This window comes from Suncus etruscus, chromosome 14 (assembly GCF_024139225.1).
Source record: "Suncus etruscus isolate mSunEtr1 chromosome 14, mSunEtr1.pri.cur, whole genome shotgun sequence".
Lineage (NCBI taxonomy): Eukaryota > Metazoa > Chordata > Mammalia > Eulipotyphla > Soricidae > Suncus > Suncus etruscus.
In genome coordinates, this window is record NC_064861.1 from 52,293,812 (window position 1) to 52,308,060 (window position 14,249).

The 14,249-nt window shown below is 49.0% G+C and overlaps 2 protein-coding genes across 4 annotated transcripts in view; one reads left to right on the forward strand and one right to left on the reverse strand.

The window, feature by feature from the left end:
* Window positions 1-14,249, forward strand: part of NDRG4 (NDRG family member 4) — a 518,571-nt gene that overhangs the window by 215,320 nt on the left and 289,002 nt on the right. The gene's annotated exons all lie outside the window — the stretch shown is intronic.
* LOC126027170 (60S ribosomal protein L36a) lies at window positions 13,056-13,438 on the reverse strand. The gene has a single exon (XM_049786160.1). The coding sequence runs from the start codon at window positions 13,409-13,411 to the stop codon at window positions 13,091-13,093; it is 321 nt and encodes a 106-aa protein (XP_049642117.1). The 5' UTR covers window positions 13,412-13,438; the 3' UTR covers window positions 13,056-13,090.

The window sequence follows — 14,249 nt, forward strand, 5'->3', positions numbered from 1 at the left end:
GCTCCTACAGGTTGGTGGAACGTGAGTAAAATATTGAACAAAATTCAGTGTCTAACAAAGTGAACAGACAGAGGTGGCTCAGTGGCATTCTGGGCATCTGGCCAAGAGGAACTAAATTCTTAGTCTTTCAGTCTCACAGAAAGACTTATGAGTACAATGCAGGATTTTCGTGAGAATCTGGGTGACAGGGAGAGCAGCCAGAGCCAGGATACATCCCCACCAGAGAGGGGAGCAGCTGGGTGCTCTATACCAGCTCCCCTCAACAGCAGGAACAATAGTCAGACCCAAACAAGCCCAAACTCTATGGTCCCATTTATAGGAGCTCTAGAACAGACAACAAGAAGCTATAATGTGGGTCTGGAGAGATAGCACAGCGGCGTTTGCCTTGCAAGCAGCCAATCCAGGACCAAAGGTGGTTGGTTCGAATCCCGGTGTCCCATATAGTCCCCCGAGCCTGCCAGGAGCTATTTCTGAGCAGACAGCCAGGAGTAACCCCTGAGCACCGCCAGGTGTGGCCCAAAAACCAAAAAAAAAAAAAAAAAGAAAGAAAGAAAGAAAGAAACTATAACGAGAGCAAAGAACAGTAGTGGCCCCTGGGTGGTGGGAGTAGAGAATGGGAAGAAAAAAAAAAAAGAGAATGGGGAGAAGAGAGAGTTTTCTGGGGGTTCTAAGGATGAGAAAGTCTGGGTGCACAGGTACACAGGTGAATGCACTGATATGAACTAAGATTTTAGGGAGTGTAATGATAGTATAGTATTTGCCTTGCTCACAGCTGACCCGAGTTTAATCTCCAGTATCCCATAGGGCTCCCTGAGCACTGCCAGAAGTAATTCCAGAGTGTAGAGCCAGGTATAACCCCTGGAACCATTAGGTATGTCCCACCTCAAAAAAAGCTAAGAGAACAAAAAAACACTCATGACCAGGGACACATAGTACAGGCAAGATGGTGGCGATCTCATACTGGGTGGGCGGGCCCTTGGCCATGTTTCTGCCAAGATCAGTGGCCTGATCCCCTCATGCTTCCTTCCTGTCCCCTTCCGGCCCTGAGAATCTTGACCTTTGTTTCCAATGCATACAAGGTGGTATCCTGTCCCACCCCCACCACCAACCCAGCACTTCCCTGGTTTCTTTCAAAACTCTTCATAAACATGGCACTTAGAGATGATATTTAAACAGGTATTGCGAGATTTGGGTGGTGGCTTCTTTATTTCCTTATGATTTTCTTATGAATGATTACAAAGTTTAATGTAGACAATTCAAATATACAGAAAAGAACAAAGATGATCAGCATCCTCTGAATCCTTTTACTCTGACATCCGTTGGCTTTCTTTCCTGTCACTTCTGTGTGATCACGTGTGTCAATTTTTAGATTTGTGCATATTTTTGTGGGACCACACTCAGCTGTGCTCAGGACTTACTATTGGTTCTGTGCTCGGGGATCCTTCCTGGTGGTACAGGGGACCATATGCAGTGCAGTGCCAGGGATCAAATCTGGGTCAGCAGTGTGCAAGGTAAGTGCTATAACCGTTGAAGTATTCTTTGAAGTCCCTATGTGTGCATATCTTAACAAAATTGGGATTCTATAGGACATTATGTTTCATATTTGCTTATATTTCTTTTTCTTTCTTTCCTTCCTTCTTTCTTTGTGTCTTTCTTTGTTTCTTTTTCTTTCTTTCTTTCTTTCTTTCTTTCTTTCTTTCTTTCTTTCTTTCTTTCTTTCTTTCTTTCTTTCTTTCTTTCTTTCTTTCTTTCTTTCTTTCTTCTTTCTTTCTTTCTTTCTTTCTTTCTTTCTTTCTTTCTTTCTTTCTTTCTTTCTTTCTTTCTTTCTTTCTTTCTTTCTTTCTTTCTTTCTTTCTTTCTTTCTTTCTTTCTTTCTTTCTTTCTTTCTTTCTTTCTTTCTTTCTTTCTTTCTTCTTTCTTTCTTTCTTTCTTTCTTTCTTTCTTTCTTTCTTTCTTTCTTTCTTTCTTTCTTTCTTTCTTTCTTTCTTTCTTTCTTTCTTTCTTTCTTCTTTTCTTCTTTCTCTTTTCTTTCTTGGAGAAACTCAGCAGTGTCAGCGGATCATGCAGTTCTGGGTCAGATCCTTGGCTCCCATGTACAAGATATACATTTCAGCCCTTTGCTATATCAGCCTGGCCCCTATTCGCTTTTCTTAATGAACAACACTCTGGAACGTGGCTCTGACTTCTCTAAGAAAGGATTAGTTGAATTCTCCCTTGTTAGGGTCCAAATGGGGTCAGGTGGAGCCCAGAAATAGCTGAGGGGTTACACAGATTTAGCATAGGCAGTCTCTTGGGATTGGAAGTCTAGAAGGACCGTGCCCTAGTCCCCAGATCTGATGCCAGGCTCCCCCCCTCCCCAGGCCTCCACAGCCCATCTTGGCTTGTCCTAAGCTACCCTGGCATGCTGGAGACCCCTGAGGGTTGGGGAAAGTCCAGGCCATAGTCCAACAGTCTTGCCTTTGGCATCACATCCTTGCTGGGCCCAGAGCCGGGAGGAAACCCCAGTGGCCCCAGGCCTCATTGTGTTTTCAGGATTTCCCGTTTCCGAGCCTATTTATGGGCCACAATGGCTGCCTCTTTGGGGAGGCCCTACTGTACTCATCCTCCTCTCAGGCCAGCAAGGCTGAGACAGTGGATGTGGGTCACCTCATGTGCCAGTCAATAGAAGGGCAGTGCCCGCCAGGAAGAGTCTGTGGGCAGGACTGTGAGGACCTGAGATGCTAAGGAATGAGGCTGGTGTGATCCTTCCCATCCTTTCTGGCCTTTCCCCTCTGCCTTCTTCCTGTCTGGCACCTCAGCTCTCCCTGACCACCAGCCCAAGGTCTCTAGGAACAGATAGAAACGGAGGGTAAAATTAGAAAGAGAAAGGGTCGCTCCTTCAGGCTCCACTCTCTCTCCCTTGAATTTTCTCTCTCTCTTTCTGTTTTATTCATTTTGTTTGGGGACCACACGCTCAGGGGTTACTCCTGGCTCTGTGCTCAGAAATCACTCCTGGTGGCACTCAGGGGACCAATGGGATACCGAGGAGCAAACCTGGCTGGCTACATGCCAGCCCCTCTTTCTGCTTTTTTCACCAGGGGCCTACAGTGGCATCAGACTTCAAGCCCCACCCCAGGCCCCAAATTACAACTCTACCTCCTGGGTGGGGGGAACTGAAGCAGGATCAGGAAACCCTTTCCTCCATAGGGGGTCTTATCAAGCAGAGATATGCAGCAACCTGGACCTTGCAGTGCCCAAAGGAGGATTTACTTTCCTGGGGACCTGTGCTGCTCTGTCTACCTCTAGGCTGGAGACACAGCACCCAATTTCCTACCTCAGCCACTGGGAGCCTGGGGCACTGAGGGATGAGTGCTGATCTGTGCGGGAAGAAACTTTATGCTTGTCCTGCACACACACAACACACCACACCACACACATACACACACAAACACACACACACACATCCTTTCTCCTCCTCTTCTCCCTTTGAACCTGGCTTAGTCTTTGGTCCTCTCTCACCTCTCTGTCCCTCTGTTTCTCTCCCCCTCTCTTCCTCAGTTTACTCCCTCTCCCCTTGGCTCTCTCCCAACCACTCCCCAACTGTCCTGGGACACCCCAGTTTGCTCAACCAGCTTCTCAGCTTTCCCCTACCCCTTACCAGCATCCTCTGCCTTAGTGGCAGGCACCCAGTTTTTGCCTTGCCAGGCAGAACCGGGGCACACCCTGAACTGCCCCATTACCTCAGTCCCTGGGCCCCTACCAACCCCCCTTCTCGAATCTCCCACCCCAACTTGGAAAGCTGAGTGTCCCACTAGCTTTCTCGTCACTTCCTGAGTATTGTCCTCAGAACTTGCCAGAAGCTGATTCCCCAGGTTTGGGAGCCTGAGAGCACCCCATTTCCTGCCTCTCTCTAAAGTCAGACAAGGGTCAAGGGGAGATGGGTGGGACCAGGAAGGAAAATCTATCCTGACCCAGGAGGAGCCTGCATTGATGGAGACACCCCAACAGCAGAGTGGGGGGGGGTGTCTCTGTACTTTACAGCCGGAGAGTCTGGGGACCCAGGGAAGCAACCAGCCTGTTGGGTGGGCCCAGAGCAGCACCCATACCCAGTACTGGTCTGTGGGATTTCTAAGGACAATGGTCAACCAACATCACTGTGCTTACCCAGACTTTTAGAGGGACCCCACTCTCCCTGCTCCAACCCTCTGTCTGTCAGTCAGGAACTGGGGCAGCAGAGGAGAAAGAGGGTCTTTATACCCAAGTCCCCCCAGTCCCCTACAGTGCCCACTGCTGAAAGGACCCTTTGTGATGTTTTCCCAAGGGGAGGGGGCAGCAGGCAGCTGCTGGGGGTGGGTATGAACGAAGGGTCACAGTTTCTAGAGGATCTAGGAAGAGGCTGGGAAAGGACCAGAGGGCCCCTTGTTCTCTCCAGCTCCTGCTGCCCCTCACTTCTCCTACACTTTGCTTCATCTTCACACACCTGTAGTGCTCCCACTTCCCAGCACATCCTCCAGCCCTGCACTTTCCAGCTGCCCTGTCCCCTGCCTGTGTCTTTCTCATTCCCTGAGCCCCACCCTCACCTTGTCCAGGCACAGGACAGTTCTTGGAGAGAAGGACAAAGCTGATCACTGAGAACTCCCCAGGGAAGGTTCAGGGTCTACAGAGGAAAGGCAGTGGGGGATTCCAGCTGGGCAAGCACCTGGATACGTATGCATGTAGCTGTTGAGAGCTGGGCTCAACCTTGGAGAATGTTCTGGAAGGGCTGCCCTTCTGGAGTCAACTCTGGGTTCTGGGAGGCCCCATGTCTCCTTGGCAGGTTGGAAAAGACCCTCAAATAACTCTTTCCCTCTGAATAGGGGCAAGGGGAGCTCCTTCTCTCCATCCCCACTCCAGTGTGCTTCCATAAAGGAAGCTTGTGGGAGGGGCCATTGAGAAGTGCAGGAGTGGAACCCACCAGTTAGGGTGGGGTTCTAGAGGTAGTGGCTCCCTCTGCACCCCAGTGAAGGGTGAAGGCTAAGTAGAAGCTACCCAAGGCTTGAGTCAGCTGGGGACTGTGGGCATCACAGTGATGAAGGTGTGAATCGCACCTCAGACAGCCCCAGAAGTGCTTCCTTTTTCCTCCCTGCTGTCCTATTGATTCTGTAAGGGGTGAAGCTGCTCTCAGCACTTCCTGTCCTGCTGAGTCCTCCTCCCACTGGTTCCCAGCTCAGCTCTTAGGGCTCAGTTTCTATGGAGAGGCCCCAGGGTGACTGGTTCATCAGCTCAGCCAAGGGTCCAGGGACCCACACCCCAAAGAGCTAGTACTTCACCCCAAAATGATTCATTCATGTCTTTTATTGAATCCCAAACCTATAGGAAGAGCTCTGTGAGGCCCAGAGCTGTGGCACCCCACTCTGCGCAGGCATCTGGGCCACTGGAAGGATGACACGAGGGAGCCTGAGAAGCAAGAAAAGAAGGTTTGCTGAGACGGGCGCAGTGTTCATCTAAGCAAGGCCACACACTGAGCGTAGTGTCCAAAAAGGGGAGTGTTGCTTCCGTATAAATTTCCAAGTTCTAGAGGAATAAAAACAGGGTACAGGGGCCAGAGCGTTTGCCTTGCATGCGACCAACCTGGGACAGACCCGGGTTTGGTCCCTAACACCCCATGTGGTCCCCTGAGACTGCCAGGAGAGATTTCTGAGTGCCACTGCGAGTGGCCCAAAAACAAAAAACATGGGGTACGTTAACATGTTGAGGCTACTGTGTATCATATTTGCTTCACACTTCGAGGTGACTAAATTAATAAAACTTGCAGTGTTGGCTTCAAATGAGTTACTAAAGGTGGATATTCATTATATTTTAAGGGGGACCGGAGTAATAGTACAGTGGGTAGGTTGCTTGCTTTACATGTGGCCAACCTTGGTTCAATTTCCAGCACCCCATATGTTCCACCAAGCTTGCCAGGAGTTATCATTAAGTGCAGAGTCCAGAGTAAACCCTGAATAAAAGCCTTGAAGGGGGCCAGGAGAGCAGCTTACTAGCTGAAAGGAGAAGTGACCTCTGAGGTTGAAGCTGCCTTCCAAAACCCCAAGTCAGAATGTGTGGTGACACCAGTTTCTCTCCTTTCTTCAAGCCCAGACCAGGTGCCCATGGGTTGCCATTGCTGGCCTCTTGGTCTTCGTGACAGATGCTGCTGCAGCCCTTGATATTTCAGGGGTGGCGGGGCACCCTGTCATGCTCTCCTGGACCTACTCCTCAGTCACCATCTGCATGCGCTGAGGACAAGGGCCCTACTCATCCTCCCAGTGCTCAAATGCCCTCATCTGAACAGATGACTCCAAAGTGACCTTTCAAAAGGCTCCACGCTATGTGCTGAAAAGCAAAATCGCCAAGGGGGTCATGTCGCTGACCATTAAGGAGGCAACCCTGGTCGACAGTGGTGTCTACTGCTGCTGCATCGAGCACCTGGACTGGTACAACAACCAAAAATGCACCTTTTCTCTGGAGATAAAACCAGCACAGCCCTCCAGCACCCAAGCGCCCCCCAGACCTGAAAACTTGACATCTCCAGCACCAATGGCCACATGGATCCTCTTTTGGCCAGTAATTAGCCTGCCTTCTCCAGTGCCCCAGCGAGAGAAACTACCTTTCATCCCACAAAAAACGAGCCCCATGCCCCCCACCAACTCACTTCCACACTCCTGCCCAACAGCAGATGGAAATGGCACTGTAGTGACAAAGATGTGGGATGGCTCTGTGTATGAGAACCAGACACTCACGTCCCTGGCACAGTACCCGAGGAGGACCACCAACAAGAGACTCGGCATTGGCTTCTCCATCATGGCATTGATGCTGGTCACCATCCTGGTTGTCCTGGTTACCAAAAAGCACTTGCTCCTAAGGAACAAGCAGCAGCAGTTTAGCATGGTGACACTGCATGGTCGCCACATGACAGCACTGCAGAGTGCAGCCACAGCACAGGTCTGAGTGGAAGATAACATCTACACAGTGGAAGATAATCGCTATGTCATGGACTAGGCTTGGCTCTTGGACTGACCACCAGCACCACTGCTCCATCTCAGTCTGTAGGGCAGGAGATGGATTGGTACCAGTTAGGAGAGAACCACAAACACAATCCCTGTGCCTGGCAACCAAGTCTTGGCAATCCTTGAGGCACAAAGAAAACTGTGAAACTGCAGATTCATTTCACACACACACACACACACACACACACACACACACACACACACACACACACTCGCACCTACCTTTTTGCCCCCTTCCTCCTCCTTTCAGAGTCCAGGTGCTGCCTAGATTTCAGCCACATTTGGTCATTTCTGGGAGTTGCCATGGCAGCTGTAAACAGCAGCATGAGTGGGTGTGATTTTTCTATGCAGATTCATATTATCACAACCATCTCACCCATCGGTCACTTGCTCCATCTTGACTTTCCTTGGCTCAAACTGACTGTAGGCTCCACAGGCTTGAGCCTCATTGCTTTCAGCTTTGCCATGCTCAGCATCTGTAACTCATTCATTCCTCTGGCAAGAGTATGCTCAGCTCCCCGCCTTGTATGCGGATGTGGACAGAGCCAAGTTCAAAGATGAGAATTGAGCAAAGACGAGGGGGCTGATGCTTACAGGACAGATAAAGGGTAAAGAGCATCCATTGAGGCAGTAGACCAGTGTTCAAACCACAACACCCCCAGATCCCATAAGTACCCCTGGGTATGAAGCAGTAGAGGGACCACTCCTGAGCCATTGGGTATGGCTCAAAATCCCAAGTGTGCTCCAGAGAATAGCAGATGCTATAGTTTCTAAGCTTTGCATCTTCACAAGGCAAGAATTTTCCTCAAAAAGCCAAGTTTTCGGGTCTCCTCTAGGTCAACAGCCCAGCAGTTACCCTGATTCCTCTCCACTCTTGCTTATTTTAGATGGTGGGGTTAGTGGGGGTGATAATGACATGGGCCTACTTTGTGGACTCACAGTCTAGAGGGTACCTCATACCTCCCCAATTTCTGGAAGCTTCTGTCAGTAGATTCCCTCCTTATTCAAACCCCTCAGCTGTGGTCACACACACAGTTTGACCCAATCAGGAAGTGATATATGAGGAAATGGGGATAGACTGGTCACTGTGACAAAACAGCACTGCTCTATCCTGGGGCCTGTCCTGAGCCCCGTACCATCCCCACTGAATGTGACCCTCAGAAAGCAACTCGGGGTGTTAGGACAAGCTGGGCCAGCCTCTCTCACTTCTAGGGGACCTGACTCAGCTCCTGTCAGTTCCTGACCCCCAACACTGCAGGATTCTTCGGGGAATCCTGTTTCCTCGCCCACACCTCCTTTCCCCATGGAAGTGTGTTAGGGAAGCATAAATAGCCTGTGGAAGAAGTGAAACGAACGCAAATCTGAACTCTCTCCTGCACACCAGAGACCCAGTGGCTGCTCCATGAAGGGAAGAGTTGAGGCAAAGCCAGCCCTGGGAAAATTGCCAAGGTCCCACGTAATTGCAGGGACCCTGTGCTGGGGGCTGAGCCAGCACTCACACCCTTCAAGAAAGCTTCCTTCCTGGGCATTTCCGAAGCCCTCCCTAGCACCCTGCTTTGCTTTGCCCAGGCACCATGGATACCAAAGAGTACCATTTCCCATGGGCGCCTGCTGCAGGCAGACAGGCAGGTCTGTGAAGAGCTGCGTTAAGGAGGCTCCAATGCAGTCTGCAGGGACCCGGCGCCCATAATTCAGGGCTCCACGTTCTATGGGCTGCTGCAGGAATAGAGATGAAAGCCCCTTTCTAGACTTTTATAGAAATAGTTTAAGGTCTTTTTTTGCTAGATGAAGGGTTACTATAGGCAACTGTGCTAGGTGGGATGCTCTACACCTTTTAACAATTATATTGTTATTATTTGTGGGCCACACCCAGAAATACTCAGGACTTACTCCTGACTTTGCACTCAGGAATCACTCCTGGTGGGTTTGGGGGACCATCGGGAATGCTGGGGATCAAACCCAGGTCAGCTATATGAAGACAAACTTCTTCCCTGCTATACTATCTCTCTAGTCCAGCTTTAAGCCTCTTGCCCCCAGTATCAGGCAAATCTCAGAGCCTCACAGCAGTCATTGGATGCTCCTATGTGGAGCAGAACAAACCCATCAGGGCCGGATGTCAGCATGCTGGCTGTCACCTATGCCCTCCAATGTTCGAAAGAGAATCTGCCTTCAGACTAGAAGTGACATAGGATAGCAGGGGAGAACTGTAGGCACTTGGGTGGGGGTAAAGGTGCAGTAACTTTGTACAACAAAATCACAAACATTAACATGATCCTAACCTAACCTAAACTGTAATAAAGAATGAGAGAGAAACTTGCATTTAAATAAACTGCGTCCTAGGGCTGGAGCCACAGTACAGTGGGTAGGGTGGCCTTGCATGTGATCTACCAACGTTTGTCCCCCAGCATCCCATAAGGTCCCCCAAGCCCTGCCAGGAGTGATTGCTGAGCACAGAGCCTGGAGTAACTTCTGAAGTGGTGGGAATGAGTTGTGGGACAGTGGAATAGTATGTCAGACACCAGTTCTCAGCACCAGGGGTCGCGCTGGATGAATCCCCACAGCCCCGTGCCTTGCTTTTCTCATCTGTGAAATGAATATGGCACCCCTTCATTTGCAGTAGTACAAGCCACAATGTCAAAAAAAGGAGAGAGAGAGAGAGAGAGAGAGAGAGAGAGAGAGAGAGAGAGAGAGAGAGAGAGAAATATCTGTAATAGAGGCAGGTGGGAGGAAAAAGGGCATCAGGGAGGGTGAGAAGGAAACTTGATGTTGGTGGTGGGAAATGCGCACTGGTGAAGGTTGTTATACACTATGACTGTAATTCAATCATGAACAACTTTACCTGTGAAAAAACTATTATAACCATGGAATTTAAATAAAAACTTTTTTAAATGAATATAATAGTGCCTACCTGAATGTTGTGACCATTCAGCAAAAGAAATACATAAAAAGTTCTTGAAACTGCCTGTCCACTTTGATACATTCATTTCAGGAGTTGGAACTGAGGATTGTGGCTTTATAGTCTTTGTAGAGACTAAATAAACTTTAGCACCTGTGAAGGCTTTTTATATTATTTCTCTTTGATATTTGTTTCTCTGCTTGCTTTCCCACCTACGACCTATCAGGTGGGGGGGCACTGTTCAGATCCGAATAAATAGTGGATGAGCTGGGAAGTCAGGGTTCTTTTAGGCAGTCGGATGGTGGGCTCTTGGTTTTGTGGAGCTACTTGTAGGCTGGCCAAAGATTCTGCATCTGACCTTCTAGCCTTTTTACCTTCCTGTCTGTGTGGATTATTTGCTGTGGATAGATATTGTCAGGATCACTTCCCTGCCCTGGGGGACAGGGGAATGAGAATCGCTTTCCCGTTCTGAGAGCTCTTTGGGCCTCAATCAATCTTGGAGAAAATGTCATGTTTCAACACTCATCGCACACTCATCCCCACACGCACACACTTATACAATCATTTGCACACACACACACACATATCCCAACATGCACTCCTATATAGTTACACACATGGAGACTTTTGCCCCACAGGTTTTTACCCTGAGCTGGGTCCTGGCATTAGCAAAGTGTGACTAGGAAATGAGTTGCCAGGAAAGCTCCCACAGGGCAGAAAGAATCTGGCCCCTGAGGTCTCTGGAGCTGCCAGTGTGGCCAGGCCCTGAAGGCAGTCTCCCCAGCCCTCAGCCCTAGGCTGCCTGACTGCTGGCATCAGAGACCATCATACTCACCATCAGGGACCGCCACCCACTCTTCGCTGTTGAGGGACCAGCCTGTCCCTCTGGGCTTCAATAAAAGGCCCCAAGAGCTCCCAGGTCTTTTTCAGTGACTGTCCTGACATCTGGGGTCTGGTGCTGCCAAGGTTATGGGTAAATGGAGCTGCTTCAGAGGAAACCAGCGAGGGGCAAATAATGGCTGAGCGGCTCTACTTTTCCCCAGCTGAGGCTTGTCGGGACCATCAGTCCAGGAGGACAGCACAGCTCATCCCTGCAAACTCATGTTCTCTGAAAACGCACCTGTCAATCCCACCTTTCACCTGACTCTGGTCCCGGTGTGTGGAGGCCCCGAGGTCAGCAGCTCCCTTTCTTTATCCCTCCCTGGGCCTCAAACTAGTGTGGTCATCTTCCCACACTGGTGAATGGGGGAGCAGAGAGCAAAGGTGCCAGACACAGCTGACCCACAGCCCTCCTTGCCCCTCACTTCCTCTCCTAGGGCTAGCTGGAGCATTCAGGCATCCGCAGCAGCTGTAGCTTCCAGCCCCAGGAGGGCTATGAGGTCAGCTCCATGCATGGGCTGACAAGTGCCTTCGGAGAAAGGGCCGCTGTTTGAGGAGAGTGCGTCACTGTTCTCTACCCTTCCTCCCTTCCAGGAGAGCTGCACTGTTGTCCTGGCTCCACACACAGACCCCAAATGAGCCTGGTTTTCTCATGTTCACAAAAGCATCTTTCATTCCTGAGACTGCAGGAAGATTTCATGACAGTGGCCAGAGACAAGAGGCAGTTGAGCTCACCAGACTTCCTGCCTCAGCCCTTCCTGATGATTCCTACTGTGACCCACATAGTAGGAAAGAGTGGGGACACCCACTGGGACTCATAGGTCTAAGGAGGGAGATATGGGTTTCAGTTAGAGTCGACTGAGGAAGTGCTGGAAGGTCAGGCTTCTGTGTGGACTGTAAGGTGCTCAGTGACACTATGGCTGGCCATTCTCAAGGGACAATGTGGCGTCCCTGGGAAAGGCACCTCCTGCTAGATCCTTTACTAAAGAGAAAGGGGAACTTAGCCTGGACTGAACTACCAAAGTGTCAGGCACACAATTACTGTGAGGAGAAACAAACAGTTCTTGTGTCTCGAAAAGAGGCAATGGGACACCTCAGTCTGCACCCCCAGAGCACCAGCTGGATGAGACAGAACCATGAGTGTTGACCAATTCAGTGCTGAGTGCTTTTCCCTCGAATTAAGGTCCAAATGACTAGGGTCCACAGCAGCTGTGTCCCCTGGGACTCCCACCCACCCACCCAGAGGATGGACTGGGAGACACCAGCATCTAGAATGTTCTTTATCAACTTTGACTCTTGTATGAATATAACCTTGTAAGGGGCCAGAGAGATGTGTCTTGCCTTGCACACAGCCAATCCAGGTTTGAAACTCAGCACCCCATATGATACCTTGAGCAACCAAGAACAGCCAAGCTAGTCAGGAGCAAGATCTGAGCACAGCCAGTTGTGGCTCAAAAAAGTATTGCTTTGCAGGGGTTGAAGTGATAGCAAAGAGGGTAGGGTGCTTGCCTTGCAAGCAGCCAACCCAGGTTCGATTCCCAGCATACTCTATGTTCTCAAGACCTGTCAGGAATGATTCCTGAGTCAGGAGTATCTTCAGAGCATCGCTAGGTATGGTCCAAAAACCAAAATGTTGCCTTTCAAAGCTGTATAGTAATAAAAAGTATACAAATGATACACAAACCATTTACTCTGGGGGGATGCTCATTATGGCTTTATGTACCTCTTTAAATTCTAGTTATTCCTTTATATGCTCTTCTCTGCTCCTATCTGGCCCCTGCTGAATGTTACAGAGCTGTAGCAGACAGGTGGTTCACTGTAGACTGCAGTTTGTACTAACTGTGTCAAGCCAACATCTGCCCAGAATGTGGGTGAGCAAAGTGGAATAAGGTTTCAGGTCTCATGAGATTCTAGGATTCAAAGAGATTTTCCTCTACATATCCAACTCAAGGCAAGTATGTCATCTGGTGTCAGGAAAATGAGGATCAGTTACAAAGCTGAGGGTCCCAGAAGGTGCTCATTTGTTATGCATGAGCAATTCAACTCCTTCCTAAAGTGCTTAAGAGCAATCTGGGCAAGATTTGTCTTAAATTTCACTTAGGTCCCAGGAGTACTGGCCAGATACTGCTTGAGTGTTTCCTTTTAGTCTTGAAAGTTGTTCCAGATCAATATATCTGGATTTATCTTGTTCATTGCAAGCTATGAACGAACATATCTGATGTTTTTTTTTTTTTTTTTTCACTCAATTAAACTTTATTCATGATACATTGCCCTCAAATACCAACTCTTGATTTGTCTTCATAAAAGATGTTTAAAACTGGATCACTTGTCCCTTTCTCTTTTTATCTCCCCCCAGTTCAAAATGCTTGCATCTCTTAATGGCCAGCATTCTCTTAGATCTGCAGTTGGGCTCAACACACTCAAGCCTCAACACAATCTTCTTTGTAGTTTTTGCCTTTTTCCGGAAAATTGGCTTAGTCTGCCCTCCATAGCCACTCTGTTTCCGATCATAACGCCGCTTTCCCTGGGCATACAGAGAATCCTTGCCTTTCTTGTACTGTGTGACTTTGTGGGGCTGATGCTTCCCACATTTCTTACAAAATGTCCGGCGGGTTTTCGGGACGTTCACCATGCTTGCAAGCGCAGAAGCCGCGAGGAAAGGAAGCCATATCTGATGTTTTTTTAAAGTTCTTTTTCATATCACAAAGGAGAGAAATATCATTAAAAGAGACAAGACAGGAAGATAGTTCAAAGAGTTGGAGTGCTTGTATGTGTAAAGTCCAGTTTGATCTCTAGCACTGTGTGATCCCCTGAGCACTAGGCATAGTCTGGAGGCCCTCAAGCATCACCAGGTCCAAGTAATGAACAGCCAGGCCAGAATGGTCGTCAGGAGTAGCTCCAACACTGTATAGGAGGCTCTCTACAAAAGAAAGGGGAAAAGAAGACAGAAGCCTGTGGGGGCAGGCAGCTGACTGAAGTGGTCAAGCACACACAGGTAAAGGCCCAAATTTAAAAAATTCATATACTGAACTGGAGACAGTACAGAGAGAAAGGTGCTTCTTACATGTGGCTGACTTGGGTCTGATTCCTGGCATCTATTTGAGCCCAAGAATAATCCTTGAGCCCAGTCAAGAATAAGCCATGAGTATTGCACAGTGTGGCCCAAATCTACTCTTCTTTCTTTCTCTCTTTCTCTCTCTCTCTCTCTCTCTCTCTCTCTCTCTCTCTCTCTCTCTCTCTCTCTCTCTCTCTCTCTCTCTCTTTCTCTCTCTCTCTCTCTCTCTCTTCTCTCTCTCTCTCCTCTCTCTCCTCTCTCTCTCCTCTCTCTCTCTCTCTCTTTCTCTCTCTCTCTCATACACACACACACACACACACACACACACACACACACAGAAACTGGGCTGATAAGGTTCAGTGCTAGAACGTCTAAACTAGCATCTGTGAGGTAGGATTTCTAAATAATTGCTTAA